Source organism: Corvus hawaiiensis, chromosome 36 (assembly GCF_020740725.1).
Source record: "Corvus hawaiiensis isolate bCorHaw1 chromosome 36, bCorHaw1.pri.cur, whole genome shotgun sequence".
Lineage (NCBI taxonomy): Eukaryota > Metazoa > Chordata > Aves > Passeriformes > Corvidae > Corvus > Corvus hawaiiensis.
In genome coordinates, this window is record NC_063248.1 from 1,077,592 (window position 1) to 1,090,375 (window position 12,784).

The 12,784-nt window shown below is 57.6% G+C and overlaps 2 protein-coding genes and 1 long non-coding RNA gene across 4 annotated transcripts; all 3 read left to right on the forward strand.

The window, feature by feature from the left end:
- Nucleotides 1-379: 379 nt before the first annotated feature.
- On the forward strand, nt 380-4,832 carry PCNA (proliferating cell nuclear antigen). Its single transcript, XM_048290252.1, has 6 exons — nt 380-700; nt 1,642-1,739; nt 2,143-2,210; nt 3,561-3,755; nt 4,081-4,204; nt 4,309-4,832. Exons 1-6 carry the CDS (start codon nt 480-482, stop codon nt 4,389-4,391), a joined length of 789 nt encoding a protein of 262 aa, XP_048146209.1. The 5' UTR covers nt 380-479; the 3' UTR covers nt 4,392-4,832.
- Nucleotides 2,217-3,383, forward strand: LOC125319186. The gene is made up of 3 exons (XR_007200617.1): nt 2,217-2,352; nt 2,383-2,757; nt 3,159-3,383. It is a non-coding gene; the product is annotated as an uncharacterized LOC125319186 (long non-coding RNA).
- Nucleotides 4,833-7,270: 2,438 nt separating the features above from the next.
- TMEM230 (transmembrane protein 230) lies at nt 7,271-12,338 on the forward strand. 2 transcript variants are annotated; one of them, XM_048290253.1, is made up of 4 exons: nt 7,271-7,372; nt 9,315-9,442; nt 9,848-9,970; nt 11,108-12,338. In XM_048290253.1, the coding sequence occupies exons 2-4, from the start codon at nt 9,344-9,346 to the stop codon at nt 11,246-11,248; spliced, it is 363 nt and encodes a 120-aa protein (XP_048146210.1). In that variant the 5' UTR covers nt 7,271-7,372; nt 9,315-9,343; the 3' UTR covers nt 11,249-12,338. The 2 variants fall into 2 exon arrangements, with proteins under 2 accessions (XP_048146210.1, XP_048146211.1); XM_048290254.1 differs by having other exon boundaries at nt 7,351-7,395.
- The last annotated feature ends 446 nt before the right edge of the window (nt 12,339-12,784 follow it).

A 12,784-nucleotide genomic window follows, 5' to 3' on the forward strand; every position in this document is an offset into this window, starting at 1 on the left:
GCGTGAGGGGTTTTTCTAAAGGGACAAACGGGTTTGTGTTATGGCTGACTTTCGCTCAGGCCTGGAGTTCCTGTCAGGATCCGGTGCCTGAGGAGAGGCGCGCCACCGAGCCGTCCCTACGGACAGGCCCCGTGTGTGCCACCGACGCCGCTGCACGGATCGGGCCCCGCCGCCATCGCTGCGCAGCGAGGCGGGCCGCGGGCCTCTGTAACGCGCGCGGTGATTGGCTCCCGCTGCACGAGGGGGCGGGACTAAACAGAGGAGCGGCGCTGGGATTGGGCGGAGAGCGGGGGGGGGGGCCTGTATGTGAGCTTGAAGGGGGTTGGGCTGCAGGAGGACAGCGGCGCTGGCGATTGGCTGCTGCGCGCCGGAGGGCGGGGCAACGAAGGGTATAAAAGGGCTTGGCGGGCCGCCGCGGTTAGTTTTCAGTCTTTCCGTCGCTCGGTTTCGTCGGTGCTGCTCCCCCTGGTGTTGCCAAGATGTTCGAGGCGCGCCTGGTGCAGGGCTCGGTGCTCAAGCGAGTGCTGGAAGCCCTCAAGGACCTCATCACCGAGGCCTGCTGGGACCTGGGCTCGGGCGGCATCAGCCTGCAGAGCATGGATTCTTCACACGTCTCGCTGGTGCAGCTCACGCTGCGCTCGGAGGGCTTCGACACGTACCGCTGCGACCGCAACATCGCCATGGGCGTCAACCTGTCCAGGTCAGGCGGCGGCGGGGTCTCATCGGGCGCTGGGATGGGGCGGCCAAGCAGGCCCGGGGGCTGTGGCGCTGAGAGGAGCGGGAGCCGCCGGGGAAGGGGGTTTGTGGGGGTGTGAGGGCAGACTTGGGGGCGAGGGGGTGCTCTGGAGATGAGGGGGGTCCCGGGGGCGCTCGGAGCCCCCTCAGCCTTTCCCTCCCCCCCCCATTCCCCTCACGGCTCTCGCGCCGTTTTTCGCGGCGCGCGCGGGGCCCGTCGCGGCCGTGACGTCACTGCCGGCACCAAGTGGCGGGAAAAGCCGGCGCTGGCGGGGGCCGCCGCCATGGCCGCTCCTGTGGGGAACGAATGGCAGCTTTAGAGTCCTGTCGCTAGGAAGGTCCCTACAGAAATATGCGGAGCGTCAGGAAGAGTAATGCCAGTAGGTCGGGGAGGTGATCGTTCCTGCTCCGTTGCTCAGCCCTGTGAGACGCTTCTGGAGTGCTGTGCCCAGGTCTGGGCTCCTCACGAGAGGAGCGACACGGAGCTCATGGAGCGGGTCCAGCGGAGGGTGACAAAGATGAGGAAGGGCCTAGAGCCTCTCCGTTATGAGGAAAAGCGGAGGGAGCTGAGGCTCTTCAGCTTCAGGAAGAGACGGCTGAGAAGGAACCTCATCCCTGTGTACAAATACCCAAGGGAGGGGTCAGAGGATGGATCCAGGCTCTGCTCCGTGGGGCCCAGGCGTGGGACAAGAGGAATAGGGAGGAGCTGCTGCACGGGAAGTTCCACCCGGATATGTGGAAGAACTTTGCGGTGTGGGTGTCCAAGCACTGGAACAGATTGGCCAGAGAGGCCGGGGGTCTCCCCGTACACCCACTTCTCCAACAGTGTTAAAACTGTGTATATCACATCCCCTCCTGCTCGGTCAGCTCTCAGTCCCATGAGTCACCTGCCTTTCTCCCCTCCAGCATGTCCAAAATCCTGAAATGTGCAGGGAACGAAGACATCATCACCCTGCGAGCCGAGGACAACGCAGACACCTTGGCCCTGGTGTTCGAGGCACCGAGTGAGTGTTGGGTTTGGGAGCTCATTTGTTACTGGGATGTGTTCAGGCAGATTCATAAACCACATGGATGCAGGGGGGAAAGAAATGGCAATGGATCCTGCAGGAATGGGAGAGGACACCTGATTCTTAAACTCTTGGAGCAGCCTGGAGATTGAAACTTCATCAGCTTGGCCAGTAGTTTCTTTGTAAGAGGAAGGCTCTTTGAGGCTGCACACAGATGCTCTTGGCTGTACCTTTGCAGCCTGTAAAAGGCTGTTTGGGGCATTTCCAGATTCCCAGCTCTAGGGAAATGAGGTGGATCTTACTGCCATTGTGGAGGTGGTTTTACTTGGAGGGAGTGGGGAGGAGCAGGAGGCAAACTGATGGTTGGAAACACTTGGTGTAACTGTGCTTAACTTTGCAGATCAGGAAAAGGTTTCTGATTACGAGATGAAGCTGATGGATCTCGATGTGGAGCAGCTGGGAATCCCAGTAAGTGACGACTCAGGTGGCTGGTGGCACTGGTGTGGAACTGGGTGTTTGCCACGTTCCCATCAGATTCTGTAACACAATGACCTTTGGACTGCTGGACAAGCCTGGCACTGGCCAGGTGTCAGTGCCCAGCGCTGCCCGGGTGTCACTGTCGGTGCCCACCTCTGCCCAGGTGTCACTGTCAGTGCCAGCACTGCCCGGGTGTCACTGTCGGTGCCAGCGCTGCCCGGGTGTCACTGTCAGTGCCAGCTCTGCCCAGGTGTCACTGTCAGTGCCAGCGCTGCCCGGGTGTCAGTGCCCAGCACTGCCCGGGTGTCACTGTCAGTGCCCAGCGCTGCCCGGGTGTCACTGTCAGTGCCAGCGCTGCCCGGGTGTCACTGTCAGTGCCAGCACTGCCCGGGTGTCACTGTCAGTGCCCAGCCCTGCCCGGGTGTCACTGTCAGTGCCCAGCTCTGCCCGGGTGTCACTGTCAGTGCCAGCACTGCCCGGGTGTCACTGTCGGTGCCAGCACTGCCCGGGTGTCACTGTCAGTGCCAGCTCTGCCCAGGTGTCACTGTCAGTGCCAGCTCTGCCCGGGTGTCAGTGCCCAGCTCTGCCCAGGTGTCACTGTCAGTGCCAGCTCTGCCCGGGTGTCAGTGCCCAGCTCTGCCCGGGTGTCACTGTCGGTGCCAGCGCTGCCCGGGTGTCACTGTCGGTGCCCAGCTCTGCCCCGGGTGTCACTGTCAGTGCCAGCACTGCCCGGGTGTCACTGTCAGTGCCCAGCTCTGCCCAGGTGTCACTGTCAGTGCCAGCTCTGCCCGGGTGTCACTGTCAGTGCCAGCACTGCCCGGGTGTCACTGTCAGTGCCAGCTCTGCCCGGGTGTCACTGTCAGTGCCCAGCTCTGCCCGGGTGTCACTGTCAGTGCCAGCTCTGCCCGGGTGTCACTGTCAGTGCCCAGCTCTGCCCAGGTGTCACTGTCAGTGCCAGCTCTGCCCGGGTGTCACTGTCAGTGCCCAGCACTGCCTGGGTGTCACTGTCAGTGCCAGCGCTGCCCGGGTGTCACTGTCAGTGCCCAGCGCTGCCCGGGTGTCACTGTCGGTGCCCAGCTCTGCCCCGGGTGTCACTGTCAGTGCCCAGCTCTGCCCGGGTGTCACTGTCAGTGCCAGCCCTGCCCGGGTGTCACTGTCAGTGCCCAGCCCTGCCCGGGTGTCACTGTCAGTGCCCAGCACTGCCCGGGTGTCACTGTCAGTGCCAGCACTGCCCGGGTGTCACTGTCAGTGCCAGCACTGCCTGGGTGTCACTGTCAGTGCCAGCATTGCCTGGGTGTCAGTGCCAGCCCTGGCAGGGTGTCAGAGGTGTGTCCCCCCCAGGAGCAGGAGTACAGCTGCGTGGTGAAGATGCCCTCGGCGGAGTTCGCCCGCATCTGCCGGGACCTGAGCCACATCGGCGACGCCGTCGTCATCTCCTGTGCCAAGGACGGCGTCAAGTTCTCGGCCAACGGCGAGCTGGGCAACGGCAACATCAAACTGTCCCAGACCAGCAACGTGGACAAGGAGGAGGAGGCTGTGAGTGGGGCGTCTGCGGGGCTCACAACCAGCTCTGCCCTGGGGGGCAGCACGGGACAGGGGAAGGGTTTGGCTCAGAAGGGACCTTCAGAGGTCACGGAGCACAGGCCCCACGGGGAGCAGGGACAGCGGCCGGGGCTCCGTTGGTTCGTGGAGTGCAGGCCCTGAACCACTTGGGGTTAGGGCCTTACCCCGGGAGCTCCGGCTGTGCTGGGCAGGGCAGGGCAGGGCAGGGTGGGAGCAGCATTGGTGGCCTTGGCCTGAGCTGTCCAAGGGGTCTGGAATTCCTGCAGCTGCCTCTCCTGAGCCTGACCTGTTCTCCCAGGTTACAATAGAGATGAACGAGCCCGTCCAGCTGACCTTTGCCCTGAGGTACCTGAACTTCTTCACCAAAGCCACCCCCCTGTCCCCCACGGTCACACTCAGCATGTCTGCAGACGTTCCTCTGGGTGAGTACCAGTGGCTCTGCCTGACAAGTCTTGGAGAATTAGAACTTGAGACTGGATTTTGTGTAGAACCTTCTGAACGCCCTTTTTTTTCTTCTCTTCCGCAGTTGTGGAGTACAAGATTGCTGACATGGGACACTTGAAGTATTACCTGGCCCCAAAGATCGAGGACCAGCAGGAAGGCTCTTAACTGGAGTGGCACTGAGGGGGATCTGCTCCTGGCTGGAGAAGGGAAGGGTGGAGGCAGCAATTCCAGTGCCCTGGGGCATCCTGGGAGCGCTGTAGCCGTGTCTTGTAGATATCTCTGTAAATATTTCTCAATTTACTATTTTGCTATACCGGTATCATTGGAAATAGGAAACCCAAGTTTTTCTAGTCTGTTCCTGAACTCCCAATAATCTCTTGGATGCTGTCTGAAGGTGAAATTTCTTACTCCTTTCAGCTTGTGTTGGAGAAGAGGGGCAATATTTAATGGGTCAAGACGTTTCCTGGAGTTTCCCCTGCGGAGCTGTAGTTTAGGGTTGCTGTTTTATTACACCACAAGTTTATGTGACCTTACTTCATTTATTTTTGAAGCTGATACTCTGACTGAAACTTGGAAAGTGGAAATAAAAGAATATAATTTCCTGGAGTTTTTCCTGTTGAAATGGGGGTGGGTGAATCAATGCTTTTGCAGCTGTGCTGATGTGCCCCGATTCCTTCCTCAGGGCTCAGAGTTGCAGCGTTGATCGCTCAAAGGTGGGAGAGGGGTGCCAGAGTCTGTTCCTGGGCCTCCCCACAGGGCACTGGTGTCACTGGGAGCCACTGGGCTGTGACCCCTCCTGGGTTTGGCTGTGCTGAGCTGCAGCTGCAGCTCCCTGGGTGCTTCTCGCCCACCCTGGGGCTGTCAGGGCCGGGGCTCTGGGCTCTGACAGGAGGGGGCAGCCGGGGGGGTCGGGCTCTGCTCCCAGGGAACGGGGACAGGAGGAGAGGGAGCGGCCTCAGGCTGGGCCAGGGAAGCTCGGAGTTGGATATTGGGGAAAATTCCTTCCTGGAAAGGGCTGACAGCTGGACTTGGTGATCTTGTAAAGGCTTCTTCCAACCTCAACGATTCCATGATTTCAAGTACATTATTTGGGAGGCTGTGCACTTCCCACGGCTCAGTAAGACACGAGAATCCTGGACATGAACTGCCTGAAAAGCTGTCCCTGGGCAGCCCCGGCAGGCGGGCAGCAGGATGGCACCAGTAGGATGGCACCAGCAGAACGGCACCAGCAGAACGGCACCAGCAGAACGGCACCAGCAGGACGTCACCAGCAGGACGGCACCAGCAGGACGGCACCAGTAGGACGGCACCAGCAGAACGGCACCAGCAGAACGGCACCAGTAGGACGGCACCAGCAGGACGGCACCAGCAGGACGGCACCAGCAGGACGGCACCAGCAGAACGGCACCAGTAGGACGGCACCAGTAGGATGGCACCAGCAGAACGGCACCAGCAGGACGGCACCAGCAGAACGGCACCAGCAGGACGGCACCAGCAGGATGGCACCAGCAGAACGGCACCAGCAGAACGGCACCAGCAGAACGGCACCAGCGGGATGGCACCAGTAGGACGGCACCAGCGGGATGGCACCAGCAGGATGGCACCAGCAGGATGGCACCAGCAGGACGGCACCAGTAGGATGTCACCAGGTGGCAGCGCCGGCGAGGGAACGAACTCCGCTGGGTCAGTGACGCTGCTGCCGTGGGAGGGACAATCCCTGCTCGGAGCTGGGGACGGGACAGCCCCGGCTCTGGACGCCCGTTGGGACCAGCACTCCTGGGGATGGCCTGGAAATGTCCAAGGCCAGGTTGGACGGGGCTTGGATCAGCCTGGGACAGTGGGAGGTGTCCCTGCCCAGGGCAGCGGTGGCACTGGATGGGCTTTAAGGTCCTTCCAGCCCAAACCATTCCAGGATTCTGATTTTTAGACACATTTTCTGCTCCTGTGATGCAGGTGCCTCCCTTGCTGAGCTGGCTCGTGTCTCCAGATCCTTTCCCATTTATCCTCCAGCTTCCTTGGCTTGCTGGTTAATTCAGCACCCTAATGAAAACATCTGGAAAAGATCTTTTGCCCTCAAGGTTTTTAGCTCTTGCCCAGAACAGGGGGGGTGCCTTAAATAACCAGGGGCTCCTTTCCCCTCCAGAGGTGATGCTGGGATGGAGTTTCCTCTGCGGTACCCATAGCAAGCAGGCACTTGTGGAAGAATTTTGCAAAAACTCGGGCTTTAGTGAGGAATCCGAGGTTCGTGATGTGGAAATAGGGAAGGGTTCTGGGAGGTGATGTAAAGCATAAAGCTGGGCCAGTGATTGAAGCAAATTCTTTCTGATGCAGCTTCCTGCTCTAGTGGGGGTTACCAAACTCTTCTCTGTGCTGTTCTACCCATTAACAAATTGTAAAAATCAGCCAAATGCTGTAATTTATTTAGGTTGTGGGTTTTTTTACAGCTGAAATGACAAATTGAGCAGCCTCGTGTTGCAAAAAACATCCTTTAACATTGGTATTTACACACTTGTGTCCTGTCTGCTCTGCACAAATCCTGAAAGCAGCTGGGGGTTTCCTTTTGCCGTTGCCATGCCCAGATAATCAAAAATGTAAAGAATACTCCTCTTAAAATACGACAAAAAACCCCAAGTGCACACGCACCGCTCAGAAATGGCTGGGCAGGTTAATAAATGCTGGGTGTGTTTCTCCCTGTTTGAGAGAAGAAGCTTTCAAGCTTTATGTTTAGATTTTCTTAGCAAGGAGAAATTAAATAAGAATTCTTTTGGAATTTTAGGAGCTCTAAACCCACCCTGCACTCCATTAAGTCACAGGAACCTCCTTGGGGAGCTCCTCGGAGGTGCCACACCCCCAGCTGTCCCCCCGATTTAACATTAGCTATTAAATTCTCTCTATAAAATGAAGTCCTGCCCGATGTCTGTCACCTCCCCAGCCCTGCCGTGTGACATCCCGCAACGTCCCCACCTCCCTTTGGAGAACCAGGGGTGGATAAAACCCCTCCGAACTCCGGGCGAGCTCCGCGGCCGCCGGGCCCGGGACACGGGACAGCCCCGGCCGTGACCTGGAAGGGAAGCGGCGTCACCGGGATCAACTTCCCGGGGCCGCGGAAGGACGGGCGGGGCCGGGATGGGGCTGGCCGGCGGCAGGTACCGGGGCTGGCTGGCCTTGGGTGGGTTTGGGGTGTTTTGGGGTGGGTTCGGGTGGGTTTGGGAGCGGCGCGGGGCCGCGCGTGCCGGGATCCCCCATCCCAAAAGGGCCACAAAGCGACATCCCCGCCCTTCCTGGCTCCCCGTGGGGGGAGATTCGGGGCTGTGGTTGAGGGGATTCAGGATTCCGGGCGGAGGTGCCGTGTTTGGGTTTCCTGGCGCTGCCCTGGCGCCTCCACGGGGTTTAAAGCACAGCTGCCACATTAGAAATTTTGAATTTCAGCGTTAATTGTTTTGGCCAAGTTGCTCAGGCCCCGAGGATTTATTTATTTGGCTCACAAAGAGCACAGCACTGTGCTGGTTCCTGCTCCTGAACCTTTGTGGTGCTCACTTGGTGTGAGGCTCAGTGGGGTTGAACCTGGCCCTGAAACGTGAGGCCTGAGGGAGTATTTTATATTTCTATTTTATACACGTTTGTCCTCAGCAGCCTCTTTCTTGTTGGTAAGTGAGGCAATGGGAAGGACAGGGCAGCTTGTGCAAGTGTAAAATGGGAATAATTCCAAAGAAGCCACTGAACAGCCTGGTAAATAATGGGGCAGAGTCGGGAAATCGGGCACCTTTCAGAAAGGTTGGTTTATTCTGGCTTTTCCCCCTCCTGCACTTCCACCCCGGGCATGTGGGAGAGCCTGGGGGTGTTTGGGTCAGTGACCTGAAAAACAGGGATGTGCAGGGAGCAGGGAATGCCGCCTGCAGCTGGGGCGTGTTTCCATTATCCATGGGGCTGAAAATGTTCTGTCCGTGTTTGGATTTTGCTACCAACCAAAACAAAAGCCCAAAGTTCAAATCAAAGGTTCAATGGTGGGGATTTCAGATCAGAGGGGATTTTATAAAAGTCAAGTTTACAGCAGGAGGAACGAAGCTGGGTGGGGAATGTGGCCAGCAGTTAGGGAGACAAAGGGTTTCAGTTCAAGCGGAGACTCAATATTTTGAGTGGATGCATCACCTCTGATGCTGAAGAGTGTTGTGGAAACAGAGCCTTTATCCCTTCCTGTTGGCACCGCCGGAATGTGCGCTTTTGTTCTCTAGATTGCACACGTTCTCAGAAGATAAAAGCGCTATTGAGGCTGGCAGGTGTGGGAAGCCCTTTCCTGCCTCTCCCCTGGGAATCCCGGTGTCCTGCTGGCGGAGGTGCTCGGCCCAGACCCGGCCCTGCAGTGCCAGGGGGAGGTTGGCAGGATGGATCCCGGCTCCGGGCCCTGGGAAGGCTCTGAGGGTCAGCAGCTGGTCCTGGTCCCTGTCCCCAGGGTGCCCCTGGGCACAGAGGGGCAGGACTGGCCCCTCGCTGGGGCCCTGCGCTGCACACCCTGCCCAGGGCTGTCCCTGGGGTTTGGTGACCTCACCACTCACACTCCGTCCCCTTGTCCTGCTCCCTCTGAGTCACTCCTGCTGTCTCTATTTCATTCCAGTTTCCAGTGGTCAGGGTTGGGGTTTTTTTTTTTTCCCAAAATTGCTCTATTGCAAAATCTCCTGGTGGTTGAAAAGCTGCTTTGTTTAGCTCTGGTTTGGGTTTATTTGCTGGTGTCCCGTTCAGAAATAGCCGGAGCTCAGACGCCTCCGTGCTGGCAGCTCCTTGTGGAGTGAGAGCTGGGTCATACCCTGGGCACTGCTCTGGAATTTCGACCTGGTTTGAAGCACAGGTTCTACCTTGATTCCAAATACTGGCAAGCCCTGTTGCAGCTGTACCCATTTTGTATTTTAGGCTTCAAATGAAATGCTGAGATCCTCTGCCTGAAAAGTTTTCATTTATGAAGAGGAGCAAAGATGCCCTTTGGGTAGCACAGCCTTGACACAGGAGTTTCTCTTCAGAAACCTTAGTTCTGTGTCTCTCAGACTCCCATCACCCAGTTTTCTCTCCTGGTTTTGCTCTCCCCCTGTTTTCCAGGCTGTAGCTGATGCCCAGGCACCCCTGGAATGATGTCGTCACGGACCAATCTCTCTGCTGGGATTCCCAGTAGCAAAGTCAAATATTCCAAGCTCTCCAGCACCGATGATGGATACATTGACCTGCAGGTAAAAAGTGGGGAAGGAAGGTGTAAAACCACGAGGATGGGCAGCCACAGCTCAGCACTGCACAGGCAGCTGCTGCCTGTGCATCTCTGGTGGAGCAGCTGCAGCTCAGAGAGGGACAAAGCCTGGTGGGAGTCAAACCCTCGGCCCTGCCCCTCTGGAAAGCCCAAAGAGCCTTGCTGGGAACAAGACTGGGAGCAGATGTGAAGGGATGGGAGTAAGGGCTGGCTCAGCAGGGTCTCCATGGGCAGAATTCCTCATGGAGGGGCCGTTGCAGAGCCCTGCAGCAGAGCTGCTGCAGCACTTTGCCCCATGTCACCTCTGCCAGCTGTGGGCTCACATCTGTGCTGCGGTGGGAGGGGAGCTGTGCTGGGTTCAGCTGTTCAATTTTTGGGTTTTTCCATCCAGTTCAAGAAGAGCCCACCAAAAATCCCCTACAAGGCCATCGCACTGGCTGTGGTGCTGTTCATGATCGGGACCTTCCTCATCATCATCGGAGCCCTGCTGCTGGCAGGGTACATCAGCGAAGGTGTAAGTGGTTAATGGCACCTCTGGCACCGGTTCTGCACTGTCCTCAAAGCTGCCCTGAGCCCTCATTGACCATCAGGAAACAGCCTCAAGTCGCACCAGGGGAGGTTTAAATTCAAAATTAGGAAAGGTTTGTCATGGAAAGGGTGGGAAAGGCCTGGCACAGCTGCCCAGGGCAGCAGGGGAGTCCCCGTCCCTGGGAGTGTTCAGAACACGGGGATGTGGCACTCGAGGACATGGGTTAGTGGTGACCATGGGGTGGTGCTGGGTCATGGCTGGACTCGATGACCTTAAAGGTCTCTTCCAGACTCAAGGATTCCACGATCCTGTGGTCATGTTCAGTGTAGGAATCCAGAGCCAAAGGACGTGAGCAGGGAATTCATTCCCAGCACAGCCTGGCTGTGCTGGCAGCCCCGCTTCCCTGGCAGCAGAGCCCTTGGATCCCCCAGTCAGCCTGGCTGGAGCAGGCTCAGAGCTGGGCAGGGCATGTCCAGGGAGGGCTGAGTTCCCGGTCCCTGTCCTGGGGAGGTCACATTGCTGTCCTGGAGAGGCCTCAGCCCGTGCAGATCATGCAGGGACAGGGCAGGAGCTGCCAGACCCGTGTGGGGCACGGCAGTGCTTCCCCATCTCCCTGTGGCTGTGATCCATGGAAAGGGGATCTGCTCCTGGAGTTGTGGGTGCTCGTTGCCCTGCTCCCTGTGCTGTGTGGGCTCAGGGTACCGTTGGCAGCTCTGTGTTATCTCTGGGAGAGCAGCAGCCCCTGGGCTCTATCAGCAGCGCTCCAGGCACAGATCACTGGGCTCCTGCTCGGCCACGCTCCCAGCCCTGGCTGCAGATCCAGGGGGTCCCTGGCGAAGGACAAGGTCCCTTGAGGGGTTCCTGCAGCAAGGAGGAGATGCCAGGACAGGATTAAAGGCTCAGCCTGACGACAGCTGAGGTATTTCTGATTGAAGATGGGTTTTTATTTCTCAGCTTGCCAGGCCTTGGGGATGGATCACAGGATCATGGGATGGTTTGGGTTCAAAGGACCTCACAGATCATCTTATTCCAACCCCCACCTTCCCCTAGACCAGGCAGGGTGTGAGAGGGAGGAAAGCCCCTCGTGCAGATCTCACTGCCCTGGGCTCTCTGTCCCTGCAGGAGACCGACCGGGCCATCCCCGTGCTGATCATCGGCATCCTCGTGTTCCTGCCCGGCTTTTACCACCTGCGCATCGCCTACTACGCCTCCAAGGGCTACCGGGGCTACTCCTACGACGACATCCCCGACTTCGATGACTGAGCTGTTATTTAATCCCACTCTAATTAGGTTGGTCAGAGCTGGTAGTTCCCCTGGGCGCCGGGGCCTGGCAGGGCACAGCTGATGCGTGTCCCTCACGCGGCACCGCTTCCCGGGTTTGAGGTGTTGCAGGTTTTCCAGTTTGGGGGGTGGGGGCTCGAGCACGGAATTGACCAAAAAGGAATCGCAAAGAACTTGGGATTTATGGGATTTTTCCTCTCAGGGTTGCACAATTCCGCTCGCTGGGAAGTTCTTCCTGGGCGAGGCAATTCTTGCAATTTTCCAAAAATAGGTGAGCTGGTTTCAGCAGCAGAGATCCTTGTTTTTTCTGCCAGTGTTTTCTAGAGTTTACTTTAGCTTCCCACGAGATTGTGGTTATTGTTGGGTTACCTTTGCAGACAAACCAGAGTTAAACTCTCCTTTAGCTCTCTGTCCATCAGAAATGCTTCCAAGCTATGGGTCCTGAGCTTGCCTGGAGTAAATAAAGTCTGATGTGCACGAGAAGGGGAGGGCAGCACTTGCAGGAAGTGGTTTTACACACTGTGCACTTGCTGCACAGCTCCCTGTCAGGCTGACCAAGCCCATTTCCTCACACACAGTTCTTCCCACGTGAGCTTTCCTCGTGCCACTGCTGCTTTTGGCAAAATCCGCTTGTCCTTCACAAGGACTCCTGCTGGATTTTGCTTATTATTTTAAACAACCAAATGGATACTGGGAGAAGGATTGGAACCCAGACCAGGACTCGAGTGTCTAAATACCAAAATCTTGGGTTTGGCTAATGTGGGTGTTGGAGACACTTGAATTCCAGCTGTCTGTGTTTTGGAGTCCTTTTGTCCTTGTGTAGATAATTCACTGTGCAGAACTGCCCAGACCAGTGCAGAGAAGTTCCCTGTGTAGTTTGTGCTGCACAAACCCCCTCTGGATTGCTTTGCCAGCTTTGCTGATGTGTCATCCAGGGAAAACAGAGGGATGGCTCCACTGCTGTAGGGTAAAGCCAGCCTCTCCTGAGCTGGGAGTGTCTCGGTGTCCTGGAGAACGAGCAGTGATGCGAGTGGATGCATTCAACATGAATAAAGTTCTGTATTCTCTGTAACCAAAACTTTGTCTTTCCCACCTTCACAGGTGTCAGAGTGCACTAAAAGCTGTCCTGGGCTTTAGCTGCTGCTGCCTCCAGCTCCCAGGTGCTGCTGGAGTGAGGGAATGGGGCAGCAGCTCTGGAACAGCCCCACCTGCTCTGGAACAGCTCCCAGCACCCTGGGCCTGCTTTGGGGCAGAGCTGGGATTGCTGCATCAGGGAGGACAATCCCGAGTGCTGGGGTGGGCAGGTGCTGCTGCAGAAGGTCAGGAGTCCCTCCTTGAACCCCAGCCCTGGTTAAACAGCAAAGACCCCGAGCTTGAATTGCTTTGTCTCAGGTCCCAGTATCCCATTCCTTGTGCTGTGCAGGGTCACCCCAGCAGTGTCAGTCTGCACAAAGCACTCCACAAGTCTCACCTGAGCCTCAGATGGGCTGAACGTTCCAGAAGGAGGGGGCAGGAGGG